At 39.6% G+C, this 21,979-nt stretch overlaps 1 protein-coding gene across 1 annotated transcript in view; it reads left to right on the top strand.

Moving 5' to 3' along the window:
• Positions 1–21,979, top strand: part of trpm1a (transient receptor potential cation channel, subfamily M, member 1a) — a 131,636-nt gene that overhangs the window by 38,418 nt on the left and 71,239 nt on the right. The window contains exons 4-5 of the mRNA XM_039771371.1: positions 889–1,102; positions 18,902–19,026. Coding sequence (XP_039627305.1) covers positions 889–1,102; positions 18,902–19,026 — 339 coding nt within the window. The remainder of the gene's footprint in view (positions 1–888; positions 1,103–18,901; positions 19,027–21,979) is intronic.

The raw sequence follows: 21,979 nt of genomic DNA, 5'->3' as shown, positions 1-21,979 counted from the left end.
GAGAAAAGGCTGCCATTAGAGAAGATAAATGGAAGGGATTGAAAAGTTAGTCCATCATTGAGGTGTGCAGAGATATGTGATCCCAGCTGAAAATAATGCTTAGCTTTTTCTAATCGTCTTTGGAATGTGTCTTTAAAGCCCTGTAAAAGATCACAGATAGAAAAATCAGTGTCGCTATGGTCAAGGGATGTGAAGTAATCTATAATAGACCTTGTCAGGTATTTGATCTTAACAGCTCGAACATGATCTGTGAAACGTTCTGCTAACCATCTCCATGATTCACCCTATGTAGATGACTGGACACTTCCTATAAGAAATACAGTAAAAAAGACTTTTGGACTGATAAGAGGCCTGTTGTTTAACATTGAATTTACCAGCTGGATCAGATACCTGGGTACTGCTGGTAACATATTTGCAAGTGACACAGTCATGTGATTCTCCTCTGTGGAGTTGGCTGTGGATGACAAGTCAACTGAGGTTAGGAAGGGGATTGAGGAAGGGTTAGGAAAAAAGAATCCTATAGAAGTATTAGTCTGCAAAATGGGGAAATTTTGTTTAAAAAGAAAGAGCAGCTGCTAGACATATTTAGTTTGCTTGTGGTATGCTTGATGAGAGATCTGCCATTAGTTGCTCAGGGCTGTTTTGTCAACAATCCATTCAATTATCTTCATTTTGTAAATTTTATCATCTTTTGCTCTGATTCACTATGCAGTTCATCAATGGTAGATTATTTCCAGAAGCAAAAGAGACAATACACAAATATCAAAGTCGAAAAGTGGCAGGTGGTATAGCTGCAATGTTTTATATTAAATCAGATATCAGTGGAGTATTTAAAAGTACTGTAAGTAGGACGATAACATCTCTGTGACTCTCACATTCTTGTTCCAGTACATCCGAGTTTCATATGATTCAAAGCCAGACAACCTTCTTCATCTGATGGTAAAGGACTGGCAACTGGAGCTTCCAACCCTCCTCATTTCAGTGCATGGAGGCCTTCAGAATTTTGAAATGCAACCTAAGCTCAAGCAAGTATTTGGGAAAGGCTTAATCAAGGCAGCCATGACAACTGGAGCCTGGATATTCACTGGTGGCGTCAGCACTGGTAGGTGAAGTGTGCTTTTCTCCTTCCTCTTAAATAAATAGAACAAGAATGACTATTCCTGTTTCATTTTGGTGGGGTCACAGGCAACCCTGGTCCAGTACCAGCTATAACAGGCCAGTAGGACAGGCTCTCGTTACATATCTGTAACTATAAAGAAACCTGCATGTGTTCTTCCATCCTTAGAGATGTTCTATTTCTTGGGAACACTCACCGTGCCAGCAAGCTGTTTAATCTATGGACATTAGCTAGGTACAATCTCTGAGACTTAATGCTGACAAAGCAAGTTGTTCCCAGACATTATAGTTAGGAAAATCCTCCTGGACATGACACAGTTAATGTCATTTTTGACCACCACTGAGACTGTGGTAATGGAGAAACTTGGATTTATTGAAACTCTAGTGAAATAGAATCTCATCCCTGCCTGGGATGCCAAAGACCCTAGGCAGCTTTTGGGACAGCAGTATGTGGAAGACGGCACACTATATAAACACCACCTTACTCTCTACTTCTCAATGTGGACCTCTCTCTTTGGTGAAGGTTTGTTGTGTCACCCTGTTCCTCTCCTGACACAGGCAAATTCTTGCCAGTTACACTCTGCTTTAAAGTAGGAATAACTCTGGATGTTACATTATTAAGGTGGGAGTTATCCTGTGCACAACATGGGCAAGGTGGGAACTAACTACCAATGACCAACCAATAACCAATAAATATACAGATAAACAGTTAACTAGCAGGGCCAGGCCTACAGACTACACAAAATGCAGAAAATCCCAGCTATAGGGACAGAGGTAAGTTTTAAAGCTATAGCTCACTTAACTAGCAATAAAGATGGACTAATCCATGGTTATTATGGGAATGTATCAGGAACATGTAAATGTGAGAAGCTGCCTCCATGAAGATTGATAGTTACATTGCGAAACAAAGAAAGGGCAGATCTTTCAGCATACAGAATGTCAGTAAGGCAGAAGTCCCACACTTCTGGACAACAATAAGACAGGAATTCACCACCTTTGCCATATCAGTAAGGCAGCCGGTCACAGACATGGCAATGTAAAAACTGTCCACCTAGGAAACACCGGTAAACTTGGAACTCAGTCCCTATGGGACATCTGTAAGACTGTATAATGATTTTCAGTAAAGTAGGATTTCATTTTAATATCATTTTGCCTTTTCCCAAAATGTAGACATCTGTAAACCAGTAGACATTGTGGCGGACGGCCAAGACTCGTGCCCGGCCGGGACCCCCTTTGACACTGGATCCGGGGAAGCAGCCATGGGATCCACACATTGTCCCCTGGAACACTTGGTGGCAGCCCCCCTGGGTTGCATTGGGGCCACTATCCTGGAATACTGGAGCTCATCCCTGTTGGGCTCCATGGCCACCACCAGGGGGAGCTGCAAGCCTTCCAGAGTCTGTGTTGGCAGTAATGCAGCCACACCCGGAAGTGCAGCCTAATTTAGGTTAATTGCCACCTGAAGCACTTCCGGGTGGTCTATAAAGGGAGCCTGCAGCCACTACTCAGGGCGCCAGAGTCGGGAGGAGGAGGACAAAGCTGCCTGGGAAGAGTGGAGGAAGAGGAGTGATTTTTGTGGTGTTTTTGGGTTTTCTGTTGTGTGTCTTTTTGGGGACTGTGTTTTGTCTGTGGGTGCGAGGAAGGCGTATCCCACATTCGAAGAACAAGTAAATAGTTTTGTTGATTTTCACTTGTGCCTCTGGGGTCAGTCTGTGTCAGGTCCGCGCCAACCACCAAGTGCTTCTGCCACAACACATTATAAATGACACAGAAAAAAAGGGAATTTATTCTACATATGCTACTGGCCAGAGTTTCCAGCCTACAGAACATTAGCAGGGTGGGAACACCTACCTTTTAAATACCATTAAGGCAGGACATAACACCAGTAATGAAGGAAACACCAGTAAGGTGAGAACTAGCCACTAGAGGCACCAATAAGGACCCCATAATGAATTTCAAAGATTAGTTATTTGATTTATTAGTAGCCAGTCTTCTCTTCAAGTGCATACTTTATTCCTAGCTGTGGCTAAGCCTGCTTTAGTGACTCTCTTACTGCTTTTATGACTCTTGTTAGATCAGATTACCAGGGCTTTGTCGCTCATTTAGCTTTGAAGCATCTACTCCGTGAAAGTCTCAACCTTGGTCATCTGGGAAGCCCAGTTAAAATTAATGTTGAAGTCACGCCTCAAATTCAACGTCATCTGTTAGTGTTGTGTGTGGCTGTAATTAATATAAAAATGTTAAACTGAAATGGAATACAGAAAGCTACTGGATATATAGCTGTGTCCAACTGAAGCATCATTGGTTATATTTGTATCTTAATAGCTTTGTTACTAAGTACTGAGCAGTCAGACTGTTACTGTGTTAGGTTCACAGAAGATATGATGTGTCAGAGTCCTTTACAGCTGTAATGTGAACTATTAGTTCATATAAACAGATAATCCCGCACTGAGGGGAAGATCTCTTCCTCTCCTTATGTTCTGGGAGCTTATGGATTATAAATATTGTGGCACATAGGCGATCAGAAGATTAGATTTAGAAGTAATCCATACACTCTCCTTAAGAGTCTATCACTGGTATATGGATAATGTCTAAAAATAAAATAAGAAAGAGCAACTGCCTCTTAGATCCAAAGTACCAGGCTTCTTACAACACAACATAGTTTTTACAAGCAACCTGCATTTCTAGGTGTGGCCACTTTGTGTTCGCAGCAAGAGTGATGAATATACCAGTTTACTCTCAGGTTTTGTCCAACTGTGGCACCATTAAAGGATGCTTTAATGAGTCTGTGGACTAGGCAGTTCTCTGTAGCATCACAAGCTACTTTGTCAAAGGAGATGACGTTCCAGGAAGGCAAACAGAAGGGCACCAACATAAAAGAACAACTCTTGTTGGTGACCAAGAAATAATTGCATGTAGCCCCGATTTTAAGGTGATCAAGAATAGCAGGTGCCCATTGAATATGTACAATAACTGAGTAAAGTCTGAAAGAATTGTTGGTGCCCTTTAAGACATCCACATCCTTAGGGCAACCTGAAGATAAATAATATTAAGATGGTCTCTCCACTAGTGCCTGAAGTGGATATACTGTACATAAAGTGCCAGGACTCACCTTTTTGAATCAATGTATTCAATAGAAAAATGGGGGGATCCCTCTTGGAGTCTTGAGTGCCACAATACTTTAACATTCAATCAAGAAGCGAAGAAGGTGGCCCTCCCTTTGAGATTCATGCACAAAAATTTTTTACCATTCAGTCGAGGGGCCAGAGGGTCCATCATAATAAGATAACATTGTAAAAATGAATAGACTCGACACATTTAACAAGGTTTGGGGCAGCCACCCATATATTATTCCTGGGTGAAAAAGGTTTTTAAATGGTACAGAGATGTTCTCAGTACTGGAGTCCAAAACTGAACTGTCGAGGGTTTATAAAGATGGAAGCTTTAAAGGGAACAGACAGGAAGTGATGTAAGGGAACTGGAAGTAATCTTCTTTGGATGTCAGATTGGGTGCCAGAAGTGATATTCTTCTGGGCGCCGGAACTGGAAGTGACGTCATCTGCTCTGAATCAGACAGGTTTTCCCACGGCTAGTCTGTAGAGATGACAGGAGAAGGTTTAGTTCATCCCTCCACCCCCTGGCTTGGCGTGAAATTACCTTTGCTTGGTCCATTCAACGTCCTCCTAGTCACACATGTGTGACACATGAATTGAATAACGGTGGTTTGGAAATTCATGATGCATGTTAGTTTGCTTGAAAGCACTAATGGTGCACACCAACTGCTTCCAATATGCCGCGGTTAACATATTAACAGTTGAAAAGTGGCGCTTGCTGCAGTTTTAATGCCCAGTTAGTCGGCAGCAGACTCTTCAAGCCTTCTGATTCTCATCTCAGTGTTGTGTGGCCTTGTTACTTTGGAGGAAAATGAGAGTAACATAAAGTGAAGGTGAAGCATTAGTGGAGCTTTTGTGCCAGCAGTACCAAGGATGTCCTATGTTCAGTTAACAGAAATGCAATTCATGAGTCCGGCAAAATGCCAAACGAAGAGTAGACTGCAATATTCAACAAGATTAGTTAGAGTTCTGACACACATCATTTTGCAATGGTATTCATCTGAGAGGAATCACAATATATGAAAATGTTTTATCAGAAGTCTTATTTAGAATAAATGATTTTTTACTTGGGCGGCACGGTGGTGCAGTGGTAGCGCTGCTGCCTCGCAGTTAGGAGACCCGGTTTGCATGTTCTCCCCGTGTCTGCATGGGTTTCCTCCCACAGTCCAAAGACATGCAGGTTAGGTGCATTGGCAATTCTAAATTGTCCCGTGTGTGTGCTTGGTGTGTGTGTATGTGCGCCCTGCGGTGGGCTGGCACCCTGCCCGGGATTTGTTTCCTGCCTTGCGCCCTGTGTTGGCTGGGATTGGCTCCAGCAAATCCCCGTGACCCTGTAGTTAGGATGTAGCGGGATGGGTGGATGGATTTTTTACTTTCAGCAGGTTTCACATTAATTGAAGTTGTCATGGACAGGGGCTATGAGGCAATTGGCCAATGATAATAATATAATATAATAATGACATTTGTTTTTATAGCATATTTTCATACAAATAATGTAGCTTATATAGTATGCAACAAAGAAAAAGGTAAGGTTGGATGGAGGGGAGGACAGAAAAAACAATAAAAACTCCAGTTAGGCAATCTGCAGGGGTATTAAGGCCAAAAGACTGCCCAGCCCGCATTGGACATTCTACCTAACATAGATGTTCTAAGTCAGTACTCATTGTTTTCAGGCTTCTCACGGAAGACGTTGATGATGATGGCCATGTGGACATCTGGGACACCCGCCATTCAATCCAAAAACGCAAGGGGCAGCATGGTGCCTTGATCAGGTAGTGGTGGCGGCACCAATTGCCACCAGAGAAGACTCGGAAAAGACAGCAGAGAATAGTATAGATTAGTAGGGAATTGCAGAACCCAAGAAAATGATAATTCAATTTCCATATAGACTAAAAGGGATACAACTAAAATGTACACTACGAAAAAGCCATTTTAAAGTAATGGGTTTTTAGCAGTTTTTTTTAATTGTTCTACAGTATTAGCCTGACAAATTTCTATCAGTAAAGTATTCCAGATTTTAGATGCGTAACAGCAAAAGGTCTCCTCACCACTTCTTTTCAGGTTGGCTGTTGAAATTATAAGCAAACCTTCATTTGAAGATCTGTGGTTATGACTTGGAGTGTAAGGGGACAGACATTCCAAAATACAGAATGGTGCGAAATTATTTAAGGCTTTGTAAACCAATAGTAGTATTTTAAAGTCAATTCTAAATGACACAGGTAACCAATGTAACAATGCTAAAAATGATGAAATGTGCTAAGATTTTGTTTTTCTATTTAAGATTCTTATTACTGCATGCTGCACTAACTGTAACTGATTGATGTCTTTCTTAGGTAGTCCTGTAGTCAACTGACAACAAAAGTGTGAACTAATTTTTTAGCATCTAGTAAAGTAATAAGAGGTCTAACTTTAATTAGATTCCTTAAATATAGTGTAGAAGATAAAACATAATAGCACTTCCTCCTGATATTAAATAATGTGTGCAGCTTTAAAAAAAGTGTTTCAGTTTTAACTCATTCACAACATCAAGAACTGAATAATTCTTTTTTTGAGACATTAATTGACTGAACCCTTGGTATTCAGTGTGAATGTAAAATGTGAACAGGGGGAAGGAGCCTTAGCCTAATGAAGACAGTCACAGGTGAAACCCCACTGCTACCACTGCTGTTTGCTTGTTTTCTAACTGGTATTAAAGTTAAAAAGTTTTACATGTATTGTGAACATTATTCATGTGGTATGGGAAACATAGTCTTTCCGTTGGGAAATTTCAAGCATATGCTCTGTCAAGTGGTAGTTCCCAGTGGGAGAAATCAGAGCTAGTTTTAACAAGAATTGGACAATTTCTAACAGAATACTGATTTCTTATCCTATTTCAAGATGTGAGAACAAAACAAAAATAATCAGTCAATAATGTATTTTTTGAGGTCATATTGCATTGCAGTAATGCTATATATGCGCTTTTGCAAAAAGACTTGAATTGCTTTGTCAGCAGATTGAGCAGCAAATCAGACGAAGTCTGACATTTCTCCAGAAACTGACTGGAAATGCACACCAACCGAATGAACAGTGTGACATCAAAAACGGCTTCTCTGAAATCTCTCATGTCCCACAAATGTACATGTCAATATGTTAAAGGTTTTTGTTGAGGAGTGTTAGGATTGCCTCATATAAGTTATCCATAAGACAAACCCCAGCCTTTCAAGGACATTCCAACCTAAACCATTCCCAAAACAAAATCAGTTGATAAATCTATACTAATAAAAGGCAAAGCCCTCACTGACTCACTCACTGACTCACTGACTCACTCACTCACTGACTCATCACTAATTCTCCAACTTCCCGTGTAGGTAGAAGGCTGAAATTTGGCAGGCTCATTCCTTACAGCTTCCTTATAAAGGTTGGGCAGGTTTCAATTCTACGCGTAATGGTCATAACTGGAACCTACTTATGTACATATATACCGGCCATAGCCTGCAGCTCGGTCGCCATGTGAGGCGGAGTTCCGTCTCTCATCGTCACGCCTCCCATGTAATTGAGTGCCTGCCCATATAAGGCCGTCCGTCAGCGCCAATCCAATAGAAACATGTGAACTGACTGTGAACGCAGTAAGCAGACAAAAAGCAACAGCTCCAAAGAGCGCTGAACAAAAAAAACGCATTACACAATTGAGAAGGCAGCAAAAGAATATGAAGCGAGTGACGCATACAAGCATATTCAACAACAACAACAACAACATTTATTTAAATAGCACATTTTCATACAAACAGTAGCTCAAAGTGCTTTACATAATAAAGAATAGAAAAATAAAAGACACAATAAGAAAACAAAATAAATCAACATTAATTAACATCGAATAAGAGTAAGGTTCAATGGCCAGGGGACAAAAAAAACAAAAAAACTCCAGACGGCTGGAGAAAAATAAAATCTGTAGGGATTCCAGACCATGAGACCGCCCAGTCCCTCTGGGCATTCTACCTAACATAAATGAAACAGTCCTCTTTGGATTTAGGGTTCTCACGGAAGGGCTTGATGATGATGATGGTCACGTAGACTTCTGCCTTTAAATCCATCCATCATTGTTGGAGCATCATGAAGCTTTGAGTAGGTGGAGGTGGCGCAGGCCACCACCACAAAGAAACCGGAAAAAGAAACAGAAAAGAGAGTAGGGGTCAGTACGGATTTTAGAGCCACCATGAGTAGTTATTATAAGGAAATTGAACATATAGAGTATCAGGATTAAGTTAAATTAAGTTAAATTGAAGTTATAAAAAGGCCATGTTAAAGTAATGTGTTTTCAGCAGTGTTTTAAACTGCTCTACTGTATCAGCCTGGCGAATTCCTATTGGCAGGCTATTCCAGATTTTAGGTGCATAGCAGCAGAAGGCCACCTCACCACTTCTTTTAAGCTTTGTTCTTGGAATTCTAAGGAGACACTCATTTGAGGATCTGAGGTTACGATTTGGAATATAAGGTGTCAGACATTCCGATATATAAGATGGGGCGAGATTATTTAAGGCTTTATAAACCATAAGCAGAATTTTAAAGTCAATTCTGAATGACACAGGTAACCAGTGTAGTGACATTAAAACTGGAGAGATGTGTTCAGATTTTCTTTTCCTAGTTAGGATTCTAGCAGCTGCATTCTGCACTAGTTGCAAACGATTTATGTCTTTTTTGGGTAGTCCTGAGAGGAGTGCGTTACAGTAATCTAGTCGACTGAAAACAAACGCGTGAACTAATTTCTCAGCATCTTTCAGTGATATAAGAGGTCTAACTTTACTTATGTTTCTTAAGTGAAAAAATGCTGTCCTAGTGATCTGATTAATATGCGATTTAAAATTCAGATTACAGTCAACAATCACCCATAAACGTTTTACCTCCATCTTGACTTTTAATCCTAATGTATCCAGTTTATTTCTAATAGCCTCATTGTATCCATTATTGCTAATCACTAAGATTTCAGTTTTCTCTTTATTTAACTTGAGAAAATTACTATTCATCCATTCTGAGATACCAGTCAGACATTGTGTTAGTGAATTAAGACAATCGGGTCATCAGGTGCTATTGATAAGTACAGCTGTGTGTCATCAGCATAGCTGTGGTAGCTCACGTTGTGCCCTGAGATAATCTGACCTAACGGAAGCATGTAGATTGAGAATAACAGCGGACCCAGGATAGAGCCTTGTGGAACACCATATCGGATATCATGTGTCTTCGAGTTGTAATTCCCACAACTAACAAAATATTTTCTCCCTGTCAGGTAGGATTCAAACCAATTTAAGACACTGCCAGAGAGGCCCACCCATTGACTAAGGCGATTTCTAAGAATGTTGTGATCAATGGTGTCAAATGCAGCACTCAGATCTAAGAGGATGAGAACAGATAAATGGCCTCTGTCTGCATTCACTCGCAAGTCATTTACTACTTTAACGAGTGCAGTTTCTGTGCTGTGATTTGTTCTAAAACCCGACTGAAATTTATCAAGAATAGCATGTTTATTGAGGTGGTCATTTAACTGCATAATGGCTGCCTTCTCCAGAACTTTACTTAAGAAAGGCAGGTTAGAGATGGGTCTAAAATTTTCAAAAGCTGAGGGGTCAAGATTATGTTTCTTAAGAAGGGGTTTAACTACAGCAGTCTTAAGACAGTCTGGGAAGACCCCTGTATCTAATGACGAATTTACTATGTCCAGAACATTATCAATTAGCACGCCTGATACTTCTTTGAAATACCTTGTTGGTATTGGATCAAGGACGCAGGTGGAGGGTTTTAATTGAGAGATTATTTTTTGTAAATCAGGTAAATCTATCCTAGTGAAAGAGTTTAATTTGTTTATAACAGAATGCTGGGGTTTAGGAGGATCCTTAGTGTTGGAGGGATATATTATGTTATTTCTAATATCATTAATTTTTTGATTAAAAAATACAGCGATAGCCTCACAGGTTTTACTGGAAGTACTTAGGCATTCCTTTGAGTTACCTGGGTTTAGTAGGCGATCAATTGTAGAAAATCGTGTATTCATGAGTGCAGCTACTGTTGAAACAAAGCACGGTGTAAACCGTAAGTTTAAATGAAGTTTATAGACACGCTGCCGTTTGTCATGCCTATGACGAATACGATGTTTGCGAGATACAAGTTTAATGAGAAGACACGAGGTATAAACGACACATTGGATCACTTTGTAACGGAGTTAAAATTGCTGTAGCGAGAAACCTTTAAGTGCCGGGTCTTAGCTAACATTAAATAAAGCCGTGGACATCGCAAGATCACACAAGAGAGCGGCTCACGTGAACTGACTATGAACGCAGTACAAGTGATCACTTCGATGAATGAAACCTGTTCAAAAAACGCATTACACAATTGAGAAGGCAGCAAAAGAATAAGAAGCGAGTGACGCATACAAGCTTATTCATGAGTGCAGCTACTTCGGAAACAAAGCACGGTGTAAACCTAAAGCTTAAATTAAGTTCATGGACAGGCTGCCACTGGCGTTTGTCATGCCTACGACAAATACGATATTCGCGAGATACAAGTTTAATGAGAAGACACAGGGTTTAAACGAGACTTTTGATCACTTTGTAACAGAGTTAAAATTGCTGGTATGCCAGGTCTGAGCTAACATTAAATAAAGCCGTGGACATTGCGAGATCGCACGAGATAGCACAAGCACAGCTGAGAAGCTTCGATGCATGTACTCCAAGTGGCTCACGTGAACTGACTTTGCAGGACTGGGAAACGTTAAATTAAGTTCATAGACACGCTACCGCTAAATATTCACAGGCAAATCCACAACTTAATACTGGGAATGCCTGTTAAACATCTTAGATTCATGAGTACCGATTTGGGTAGTGAGCACTTCGATGAATGAAACCTGTTATCTTTACAACGGTTGGGGACAAAACTATTACATTGGTATATATATATATATATATATATATATATATATATATATATATATATGTATGTATATATATATGTGTATGTATATATATGTAGATATGTATATGTATATATGTATTTATGTGTGTGTGTGTATGTGTGTAGATATGTACAGGATATATATATATGTGTATATGTATATGTATGTGGATGTATGTGTGTATATATATATATATGTTTATATGTGTGTGTGTGTGTGTGTATCTGTGTATATATATATATATCTATACTAATAAAAGGCAAAGCCCTCACTCACTCACTCACTCATCACTAATTCTCCAACTTCCCGTGTGGGTGGAAGGCTGAAATTTGGCAGGTTCATTCCTTACAGCTTCCTTACAAAAGTTGGGCAGGTTTTATATCGAAATTCTACGCGTAATGGTCATAACTGGAAGCAGTTTTTCTCCATTTACTGTAATGGAGATGAGCTTCAACGCCGTGGGGGTGGAGTTTCGTGTGACATCATCACGCCTCCCACGTAATCACGCAGTACGTAGAAAATCAGGAAGACCTCAAAAAAGCGCTCAAGAAAACATGCATTATATAATTGAGAAGGCAGCGAAACAATAAGAAGCGAGCGAGTGACATATACAACCATATTCATGAGTTCTGCTACTTGAAACAAAGCACGATGTAAACCTACACTTTAAATTAAGTTCATAGACAGGCTGCCGCTGGCGTTTGTAATTTAGTGCCTGCCCATATAAGGCCGTCCGTCAGCGACAATCCAATAGCAAACTGCCACGGGTAAATATTCACGGGTGAAGGACTGTGCTTATGGAGAAGAAGATGAGATGGTCAGGGTGGTGTTTGACACAAACTCAGCGAAACTGCGAGAGAAAGTTTTAAGTGCCAGGACTAAGGTAACATTAAATAAAGCTATGGACATAGCACGAGATGGCACCAGCACAGCTGGGAACCTTCGATGCATGTACACCGAACGGCTCACGTGAACTGACGCAGTGCACAGATAAAAGCAACAGTTCCAAAAGCTGAACAAAACCGAATTACACAATTGAAAAGGCAGCAAAAAATATGAAGCGTCTGATAAGCATATTCATAAATGCAGCTACTGTGGAAACAAAGCACACGGTGGAAAAAGTCAATGTCCCGCTAAAGGAAGACAGTGTTAAAAAAAAAACAAAACCCGTGCATGCAGTGTGTCAGGTCTCAGATAAAGAAGAAGACGAGCTGTTTATTGATGCAGTAAGAAACGAATCGATGAATGAAACCTGCCATCTTTACAACGATTGACAAACACGGAATGTAACTTGAACACAACACATCCTACAAATACGAACCTGATTGAAAGAAATAATGATAATCAAATCCTTGATGACAGCAACACTCAGTAACACTCACAAAACAAATACTGTATATTGACAGTCATGTTACGTTATTTTTAAAATGTTCCCTTTTCTTTTTCTACCTTTTTAACACACTACTTCTCGCTGCGACGCGGGTATATATATATGTATATATATATAACCCGATCTACATACTGAATAATGGATACTTTATTCGCCATCAATGATTGTTTTGGTAAAGCCATACTCAGTGTATTCATTAGATGAACGGTAAAAAAGTAAGAGTGAGGGGAGGATGACTCATTGAGGCATGCAGGCTGTAGTGCGCGTCAACTCTATCTGAATTGCGCGATCACATTTGAAAAAATATATCTTTTCAAGTTCTATTTAGTCCATATGTGTCAAACTCAAGGGCCGCGGGCCACATCCGCCCGGCGTGTAATTATATCCGCCCGAGATCATTTTATATACTGTATTATTGTTATTAATAGCCCGGGTATATGAAGCGCTGGTAACACAATAAACTACAGATCCCATAATGCAGCGCTTCAGCTGCCTTGCCGAACACTTACCGCGTTAATCAAGTCTAGCTTATGATGCTGCAAGTTATTGCGAAGCTATAGTTATTGCGCACTGAGTTTGCACGGCGCTTTGGTGACTTTGAAGAACAAAAAAAGTCCGTCTACATGCGGCTCGAACCTTGTGCATGTTTGGTAGCACATATCTGTGTGAGAAGCTCTTCTCAGTGATAAAGAATAACAAAACAGCACACAGGAGTCGCCTCACTGATGAGCACCTGCAATCCATCCTGAGAATCTCCACAACACAGAACCTCACACCAAACAGAAATGAACCTGTGGCCAAAAAAAGATGCCAGGCGTCCAGCTCTAAAATGACATATGAGCAAAGACAACTGAATGATTTGATTTGTTATTGCACGTAAGAGCGGAGTCAACCGTTTTAACAAACAGCGTATTGCACTGATACGAAATAGCTGTGTGTGTATATATGTAGATATGTATGTATATGTATATATATGTTTATAAATGTGTGTGTGTATGTATATATATATATATATATGTATTTGTGTGTATATATGTGTGTGTATATATGTAGATATATATGTATGTATATATGTGTATATGTATAGATATGTATATATATGTTTATGTGTTTGTGTGTAAATATATATATATATACAGTGGTGTGAAAAACTATTTGCCCCTTTCCTGATTTCTTATTCTTTTGCATGTTTGTCACACAAAATGTTTCTGATCATCAAACACATTTAACCATTAGTCAAATATAACACAAGTAAACACAAAATGCAGTTTTTAAATGATGGTTTTTATTATTTAGGGAGAAAAAAATCCAAACCTGCATTGCCCTGTGTGAAAAAGTAATTGCCCCCTGAACATAATAACTGGTTCGGCCACCCTTAGCAGCAATAACTGCAATCAAGCGTTTGCGATAACTTGCAATGAGTCTTTTACAGCGCTCTGGAGGAATTTTGGCCAACTCATCTTTGCAGAATTGTTGTAATTCCGCTTTATTTGAGGGTTTTCTAGCATGAACCGCCTTTTTAAGGTCATGCCATAGCATCTCAATTGGTTTCAGGTCAGGACTTTGACTAGGCCACTCCAAAGTCTTCATTTTGTTTTTCTTCAGCCATTCAGAGGTGGATTTGCTGGTGTGTTTTGGGTCATTGTCCTGTTGCAGAACCCAAGGTCGCTTCAGCTTGAGTTGACGAACAGATGTCCGGACATTCTCCTTCAGGATTTTTTGGTAGACAATAGAATTCATGGTTCCATCTATCACAGCAAGCCTTCCAGGTCCTGAAGCAGCAAAACAACCCCAGACCATCACAATACCACCACCATATTTTACTGTTGGTATGATGTTCTTTTTCTGAAATGCTGTGTTCCTTTTCGCCAGATGTAACGGGACATTTGCCTTCCAAAAAGTTCAACTTTTGTCTCATCAGTCCACAAGGTATTTTCCCAAAAGTCTTGGAAATCATTGAGATGTTTCTTAGCAAAATTGAGACGAGCCCTAATGTTCTTTTTGCTTAGCAGTGGTTTGCGTCTTGGAAATCTGCCATGCAGGCCGTTTTTGCCCAGTCTCTTTCTTATGGTGGAGTCGTGAACACTGACCTTAATTGAGGCAAGTGAGGCCTGCAGTTCTTTAGACGTTGTCCTGGGGTCTTTTGTGATGAGTCGTCTGTGCGCTCTTGGGGTGATTTTGTTCGGCTGGCCACTCCTGAGAAGGTTCACCACTGTTCCATGTTTTTGCCATTTGTGGATAATGGCTCTCACTGTGGTTCGCTGGAGTCCCAAAGCTTTAGAAATGGCTTTATAACCTTTACCAGACTGATAGATCTCAATTACTTCTGTTCTCATTTGTTCCTGAATTTCTTTGGATCTTGGCATGATGTCTAGCTTTTGAGGTGCTTTTGGTCTACTTCTCTGTGTCAGGCAGCTCCTATTTAAGGGATTTCTTGATTGAAACAGGTGTGGCAGTAATCAGGCCTGGGGGTGGCTACGGAAATTGAACTCAGGTGTGATACACCACAGTTAGGTTATTTTTTAACAAGGGGGCAATTACTTTTTCACACAGGGCCATGTAGGTTTGGATTTTTTCTCCTAAATAATAAAAACCATCATTTAAAAACTTCATTTTGTGTTTACTTGTGTTATATTTGACTAATGGTTAAATGTGTTTGATGATCAGAAGCATTTTGTGTGACAAACATGCAAAAGAATAAGAAATCAGGAAAGGGGCAAATAGTTTTTCACACCACTGTATATATATATATATATGACAACAACACTCATCACTCATGACAATGACAAAACAATTACATTGACAATCATGTTACGTTATTTTCAAAATGTTTCCTTTTCTTTTTCATTGCTTCTTTAACACACTACTTCTCCGCTGCGAAGAGCGGGTATTTTGCTAGTTATTTATGAAATTTATTAACACAAAGAAGAATCCAAGCAAAAACACTGAAGAAAACAAAGAGCAATACGATTGTTAATAATAAATGAGGGAAACAAAAACATAACTAATGCATTAGTGCTTAATTAATGCCATTTTTCAGCCAGCATTTCTCCCCTGGCTGGGGTTCAAAGTTGTGTTTTTTGCCTCTTTTGACTAATTGTGTGCCATTTATTTGTTTTAATGTTTCTTTTGCTTTTTATGCACATTTTTCTTTGTGTCTATTTGTAATTGGAAAATGTCGTATGTGTTTTGTGGGTGGTTCCTCCAAGGGGTGGGGCAACCTGCCAATCACTGCCAGGCACTGCCCTCCACCCTATATATTGGAGGACCTCATTTCAAACACACTAGGGAGTGGAGTATCTTTTGTGTTTACTGTGCTTGTGCTTTTGACTTCGCCCTTGGATTCCGTATTGGGACTTTGCAATGGATTGGCTCACCTTCTCAGGCAAATCCTTTTTTGCTTGTAGGAGCTTCATGCATTCCAGTGCCTGTTTGTTAAAATACACCTTTTTTTGCATAAAGATTTTTCAAGGCCCTTTTTTGTATCTAGTTGGGGTTTTGACAGTATTTCCCCACTTAAACGGCAACGGTTTGGTTTGAAAACCAAAATGCTTGCCATTATCAAAATGAAAAATGTTTGATAAATTTTAACAGACAATAAGAGAAACTTAGAAAGACTTCACTAACATTCAAGCACAAGGCTGCTTTCACTGTGGAAAACAGCAGATCCCTGAGTATAGTAGTGAGCTTTGAGCTGACATCTTTATGCAACCTTTGGTGGCTCATATAATCACTTGAGGAATCTGCAGTCACTGTCGGCCCCTGAGATTAGGCTCGGTTCTTAACTGAAAGCAATTAACAAATTAAACAAACTTAGGAAGAGGTAGAACTAAAAAGGAAAACCAAAAGTGGAGCTTCAGCTCAACCCTGACATGGAGATATACAGCGTGGGTCAAATGGAAAGAGATGACACGTTCAAATTGAGACTCAAATGCACCTTTTATTGTTCTGTATAGACATAACATATAAACACCAATAATGCCTTATGCACAGTCACACAATGAGAGTGTGAAAAGGATTATAACAGACCTCAATAAATGAAATTCAGATACAAATTCATAAAATTAATAGCAATCCAACTACACAATAAATATACTAGTTCTGATCCAGGAGTAGAAGAATAGTTAAAAGAGATAAGTATCTGACAGGTTACAGAGCCTACAGACATATGGCCTGTTGTTCTCGATCGTCATTTTCAGGGGTCTCAGTTGCTGAACTTGTGGTGGTGATTTGTACCTTGGTCACAGCTTCTTCAGTTTGTGTTGCACTATAGCATTCTCAGCCTATTTGGCATTAGATCATCATTCTCTGTCGAGTATTCATTTTCAACCACTGTTGAGTGAAAAGCCAATTCTGCCTGTAGAGGTTAGTATAGAGCATGAGAGTTCAGACGCAGCTAGCAGTGTGGGTTACAAATGCATTCAGAGCTGTGAGATTGACATCTAAGAGAACATTTGAAAGTAAAAGTTATGGTTATGGTTAAAGGAGATACATTCATGTATGCTGCCCAAATGAAGCAGTAGCCTGTGTGGTTTATTTTATTCTCTCTGTTACAGTTTCCTCTTGTTGGTCTACTATGGTGGAGAGTAAACCTCCCCCCTATTGTCCTTTAAGCATTCTGCAGAAACTCTATAGAGAGCATAATGACCAACAGCCTCACAGACTGGTATGGCAGCTGCTGCACTCTTTTAGATCAGAAGTTCATCCAGATAGTGGTGAGGACGGCAGAGGAAATCATTGGAACCACCCACTGTATATACAAGATCTGTACTTGTCACTCTGCCTTCGGAGAGCCACCAAGATTGTCAGAGAGGCCACACACCCAAAGCATAGACTGTTTGCCCACTGGCAAAGGCTACCACAGAATGAAGCGCAAAACTGATAGACTTGGTAGGAGTTTCTTCCCACAGCCCTCTAACAAAAAACAACATTCTGACCTATTGGGACCATTAAATTCCAGAACACATACAGTCTGTCTGAACACATATATTCGGAATCTCATATCTCCTAAAATGCCGTATGTCTGTGTATTATGTTAATGGTTTTTGTCATCTGAACACTTTACAACTGCTCACCAATGTGTCTTATTTATTCATTTATTAATTTACTTATTTATAAAGCACTTTATAAACAACATCAAGGCTTACCAAAGTGTTGTACAATAAAAGCCCAATATATCAGACAAACAATAACCGAAGAGTAAAAGAAACAGAAACACATAACAGTTGAGGAGATTCATAAGAAAAAGTACACAGTTAGTCAACTTATCATACTACGTTAAAGGCCAGGGAGTAAAAGTGAATTTTTAAATATGATTTAAAGAAGCAAATGAAGGAGCCTGCCAAATGTGCAACGGCAAATCTTTCCAGAGTTTTGGAGCTGCAACTGAAAAAGCCAGATCACCTCAGAGTTTGCATTGTGCCTTAGGAACACATAAAAGCATCTGGTCTACTGACCTGAAAGAGTGAGACAGTACATAACGGTGCAGCAGTTCCGACAAATAAAATGTGGCACAACCATTAAAGGATTGAAAACCAAATACAAGGATCTTAAAATGGATTCGAAAACGAACTGGAAGCAAGTGAAGGGAAGCCAAAATTGGGGTAATGTGCTCATGCTTTCTTGTGCCATTTAAAAATCGTGCAGTGGCATTTTGCACCAGCTGTAGGTGAGCAATGGAGGCCTGGCTAATTCCAAAAAGAAGCGCATTGCAGTAATCTAGTCAAGAGATTATAAAAGCATGTATCACTGTTTCAAGGTAGCGTTTAGACAAAACAGGCTTGATTTTTGGAAAAAGCAAGATTTTACCACCGTGTTCACATGGTTATCAAGCGTTAAAGTGGAATCCATTTTCACACCTAAGTTTGTGATCATGGATTTCTCAAATTGAGCCACAGTGGAAAGGTCGATGCAGGGGGACCTGCACCTTGTATAATCTTTTAGATTACACATTTATTCTGCCCGTTGATACTGTCTATTATGTCTATCTGTTGTTGTATAATGTGTACTTGTCTCTGTGTTTGTGTTCGTACATTGAGCCTGGAGAAACACAATTTTGTTCAGCTGTCCACTCCTTGTTGTATGGTTTGAATGACAAGAAAGTGAATTCTATCCAATCTCCTAATATTTTAGCATATTAAACATGCTGCACATGTAAGCTGAAGAAATATAAAGTCTTCTCTACCAAGATAGACTCAGAACATTGTTGGCTCAATGGTGCGCAGTGTTTTTGCCTTCTTCAGTGAAACCATTGTCTCTTTCATAATGGAAAGGGACAAAGGACAAAGAAGAGACTTTGTAATCTTGCCTAGACTGTCACCTGCACTGCCCAACTTCTTTTTGTTTCTCCCATTTACTACTCAGGAGTCATCCGTCATGTTGGAGATGCCTTGAAAGACCACTCATCTAAATCACGAGGAAAGATCTGTGCCATAGGAATTGCGCCTTGGGGAATTGTAGAGAACCGGGAAGATCTGATTGGAAGAGATGTGAGTACAAATACAAGCAAATGGAAATTGTGGAAAAAGTTGGAAATTATTAAAGAAAGAAGTTTGTTCCCCTAGGATCTCTTTGAATCAGTAATCAGACAGGAGATAACTTGTTCACACGTTTTTAATTTCTCTTCATGAAGAGGATGCAACTTGTTACAGCAGTCTGTTAAGGCAGTGTTTCCCAACCTTTTCTGTGTAGTGACATACTTTTTGTAACCAAAATCATCCCAAGGCACACCACTAGCTTACTGTCCACAAACATATTATATCTGACTAGCTGTGTAAGCCCATGCTGTAAAACACCCGGGGTCCTAGAAACTATTGAAATCATCAGAAAAAAATTGAAATGTGCAGATGTCAGGTAATTGAAAAGGACTGCTCTGGTCATCTCTCCCCTAGGAGGATTCGTTTTGCCGACATGCTAACATCGCTTGTATATTAGCGACAGGAGGAAAAGTAAAATAGATACCGTTTTACCGATGTTAGCGGCTAAGCGACTTTGTCTTTCTTCTGCGAGGTTTCTTTTTGCTGACATGCTCGCCTCGCTTGTGTTATTAGTGGCTAAGTGAGTTTTCTGTTTCCTCGGAGATGGAGCCCTTACCCCGACTCCACCTCTCACTGCTGGACCGGACAGACACATACACTTCCACGCTTAGACATTTATATATAAGATAAATGTGCTCAACTGACTGAAGAAGGGACTAACAAGAAAAGTTTCGAGATCAATGTTTGCAGACATGGCATTTAGTGAGCACTTTGGTGGCGCATCCAAGCTGCTTTGCCCTTTTGCCCGCCACTCTCTGCCTCAGTGGCCCACTGGTCTTGGGAGACTTGCTGACGACCATACACAAAGGATGATCACAGAGCAAAGACAGAAACCCATATTTATGGAACGCTGAGTTTGCATAATAGTGCTGAATTAATTGCTTACATTTCATCTGACATTTACTTTGATTGTTTTTTTTGACTTACATATCCAAATATAAGTCTCATTCTATTACAAGTTTGTCCCTCTCAATATCTGTTACATTCAGCTGTTACTTTTTTAATGGAGATTTGTGTGTAAGACAATTGCTAAGTCTTACTGTGTACATGATATCAGCCAATTTCTTAAACCAGCACCTAGAACGGGGGTCCCCAACTCCAGTCCTGATTTTGCTGCTTATTAACTTCATTTTAATTAATATTTAATTGACTTGTCTTGAAGTCTCAGACTGCTTAATTATTTCTTTTTCTTTAATTAGCAGCCAAACAATAATGAGAGACATAATAAGCCAAAACATGACTAGTAAACTGTGCCTATCATACAAAATCTTAAAGAAAGATGAAGGTCTCAGGAATGTTAATCTGCTCGGTTCCCCAACCCATCTTAAAGTGCTCTTAGAAAAAAGAAAATAAACAATTTCGAAAATATATGCTATTGCACAATGAAAATAGCAACAAGCAACAGGCTTAATTAACAACAAGATTCGGCACCTCATTAAGCAGCTGGTTGGAGTGAAATTGGTTGGAGTTTGAGGCCCTGACTTAGTTGGTTGTCTGTTGGCTCACTCACTTCACATTTCTTTTCTGTTTGGGTGCCATTTAAGGAAAGAAATGAAGCGATTCAGAGGAACGATTCAAAGAAACAAATCGTAATAAACAAGTAAATTAAAAGGAAAGGAAAATTAGTTAATTACCTGCAAAATCTGGTCACCAATTAAGAAAAGGGTTAGAATGAAAACTTGCAGCCACTGTGGCCCTCCAGGACTGGAGTTGGAGACCACTGATTTAAACATTCCTGTCTCTTTACTTAACCATTTCAGCAGTCTCTTCATGCTGTTTCTAAAATAATTCTATATATTTCTTTTCAATGCACATGGACCACTAAAACACTTCACACACAATAACTACCTTACCCATAAATAAGTTTGTGACCCCTTGATCATAGTTATTTTCTTTCCCAAAATGTATCCCCCCCTATCTGTCTGTGACTGGCAGCTTCCTTCCTTTCTTAACGCTGGACACTTGTGCATGCGGTGGGAGGTGGTCATTCCCTGACTTCTGGATAGTAGTGGCCACACATACTGGAGGCCAGTCAAAGCAGAACCCAAAAAACGAATGTGTACCCTCATGGGTTAAATATTGAGTATTGACATTTATGTTTCTGCTTCTTCTGCCTTGTTCCCTTTCTCTTCTCTGCATATGTGGAATGAGTATCAACAAAAAAATAAATAAAAATTATGAAAAAGGGTATGAAAGAGGAAGAAACACTGAACAAGAGCCACTTTGTTATACTCATGTCAAAGGCCATGAACACGCCTGTGGCGTGTCAAATGATCCTGACATGATACATCATTATGAAAATGTATTCCATTGTTTACTCAATTTTAGTAAATTTAAAATGGGCCTGATACTACAAAGAAGTGGAACCATTAGCTGAAGAACAGTTACTGCAGGTGGCCTGGCCTCACCACCACAGAAAACTGGGAAAAGAAACAGAAGAGAGACTAGGGCTTAGTACGGCTTCTAGAGCCACCATAAATAGTTATTATAATGAATTGAATATACAGAATACCAGGATTAAATTAAAATTAAGTTATGAGAAAGCCATGTTAAAGTAATGTGTTTTCAGCAGTTTTTTAAAGTGCTCCACTGTATTAGCCTGGTGAATTCCTATTGGCAGGCTATTCCAGATTTTAGGTGCATAACAGCAGAAGGCCACTTCACCTCTTCTTTTAAGTTTTGCTCTTGGAATTCTAAGGAGACACTCATTTGAGGATCTGAGGTAACGATTTGGAATATAAGATATCAGACATTCTGATATATAAAATGGGGCGAGATTATTTAAGGCTTTGAGATATCGAGAAAACTAAAATTTGTTTTCTTGAGATAACAGAATAATTTTATCACGATCTCAAGAAAACGATACTTAACCTTTGCTCCTGGCATCAGGCTCACTTAGATTGTG

The sequence above is a fragment of the Polypterus senegalus genome, chromosome 12 (assembly GCF_016835505.1).
Source record: "Polypterus senegalus isolate Bchr_013 chromosome 12, ASM1683550v1, whole genome shotgun sequence".
NCBI classification, from domain to species: Eukaryota; Metazoa; Chordata; class Cladistia; order Polypteriformes; family Polypteridae; genus Polypterus; species Polypterus senegalus.
Note: the sequence above shows the minus strand (reverse complement) of the source record. Positions and strands in the feature narration are given on the sequence as shown.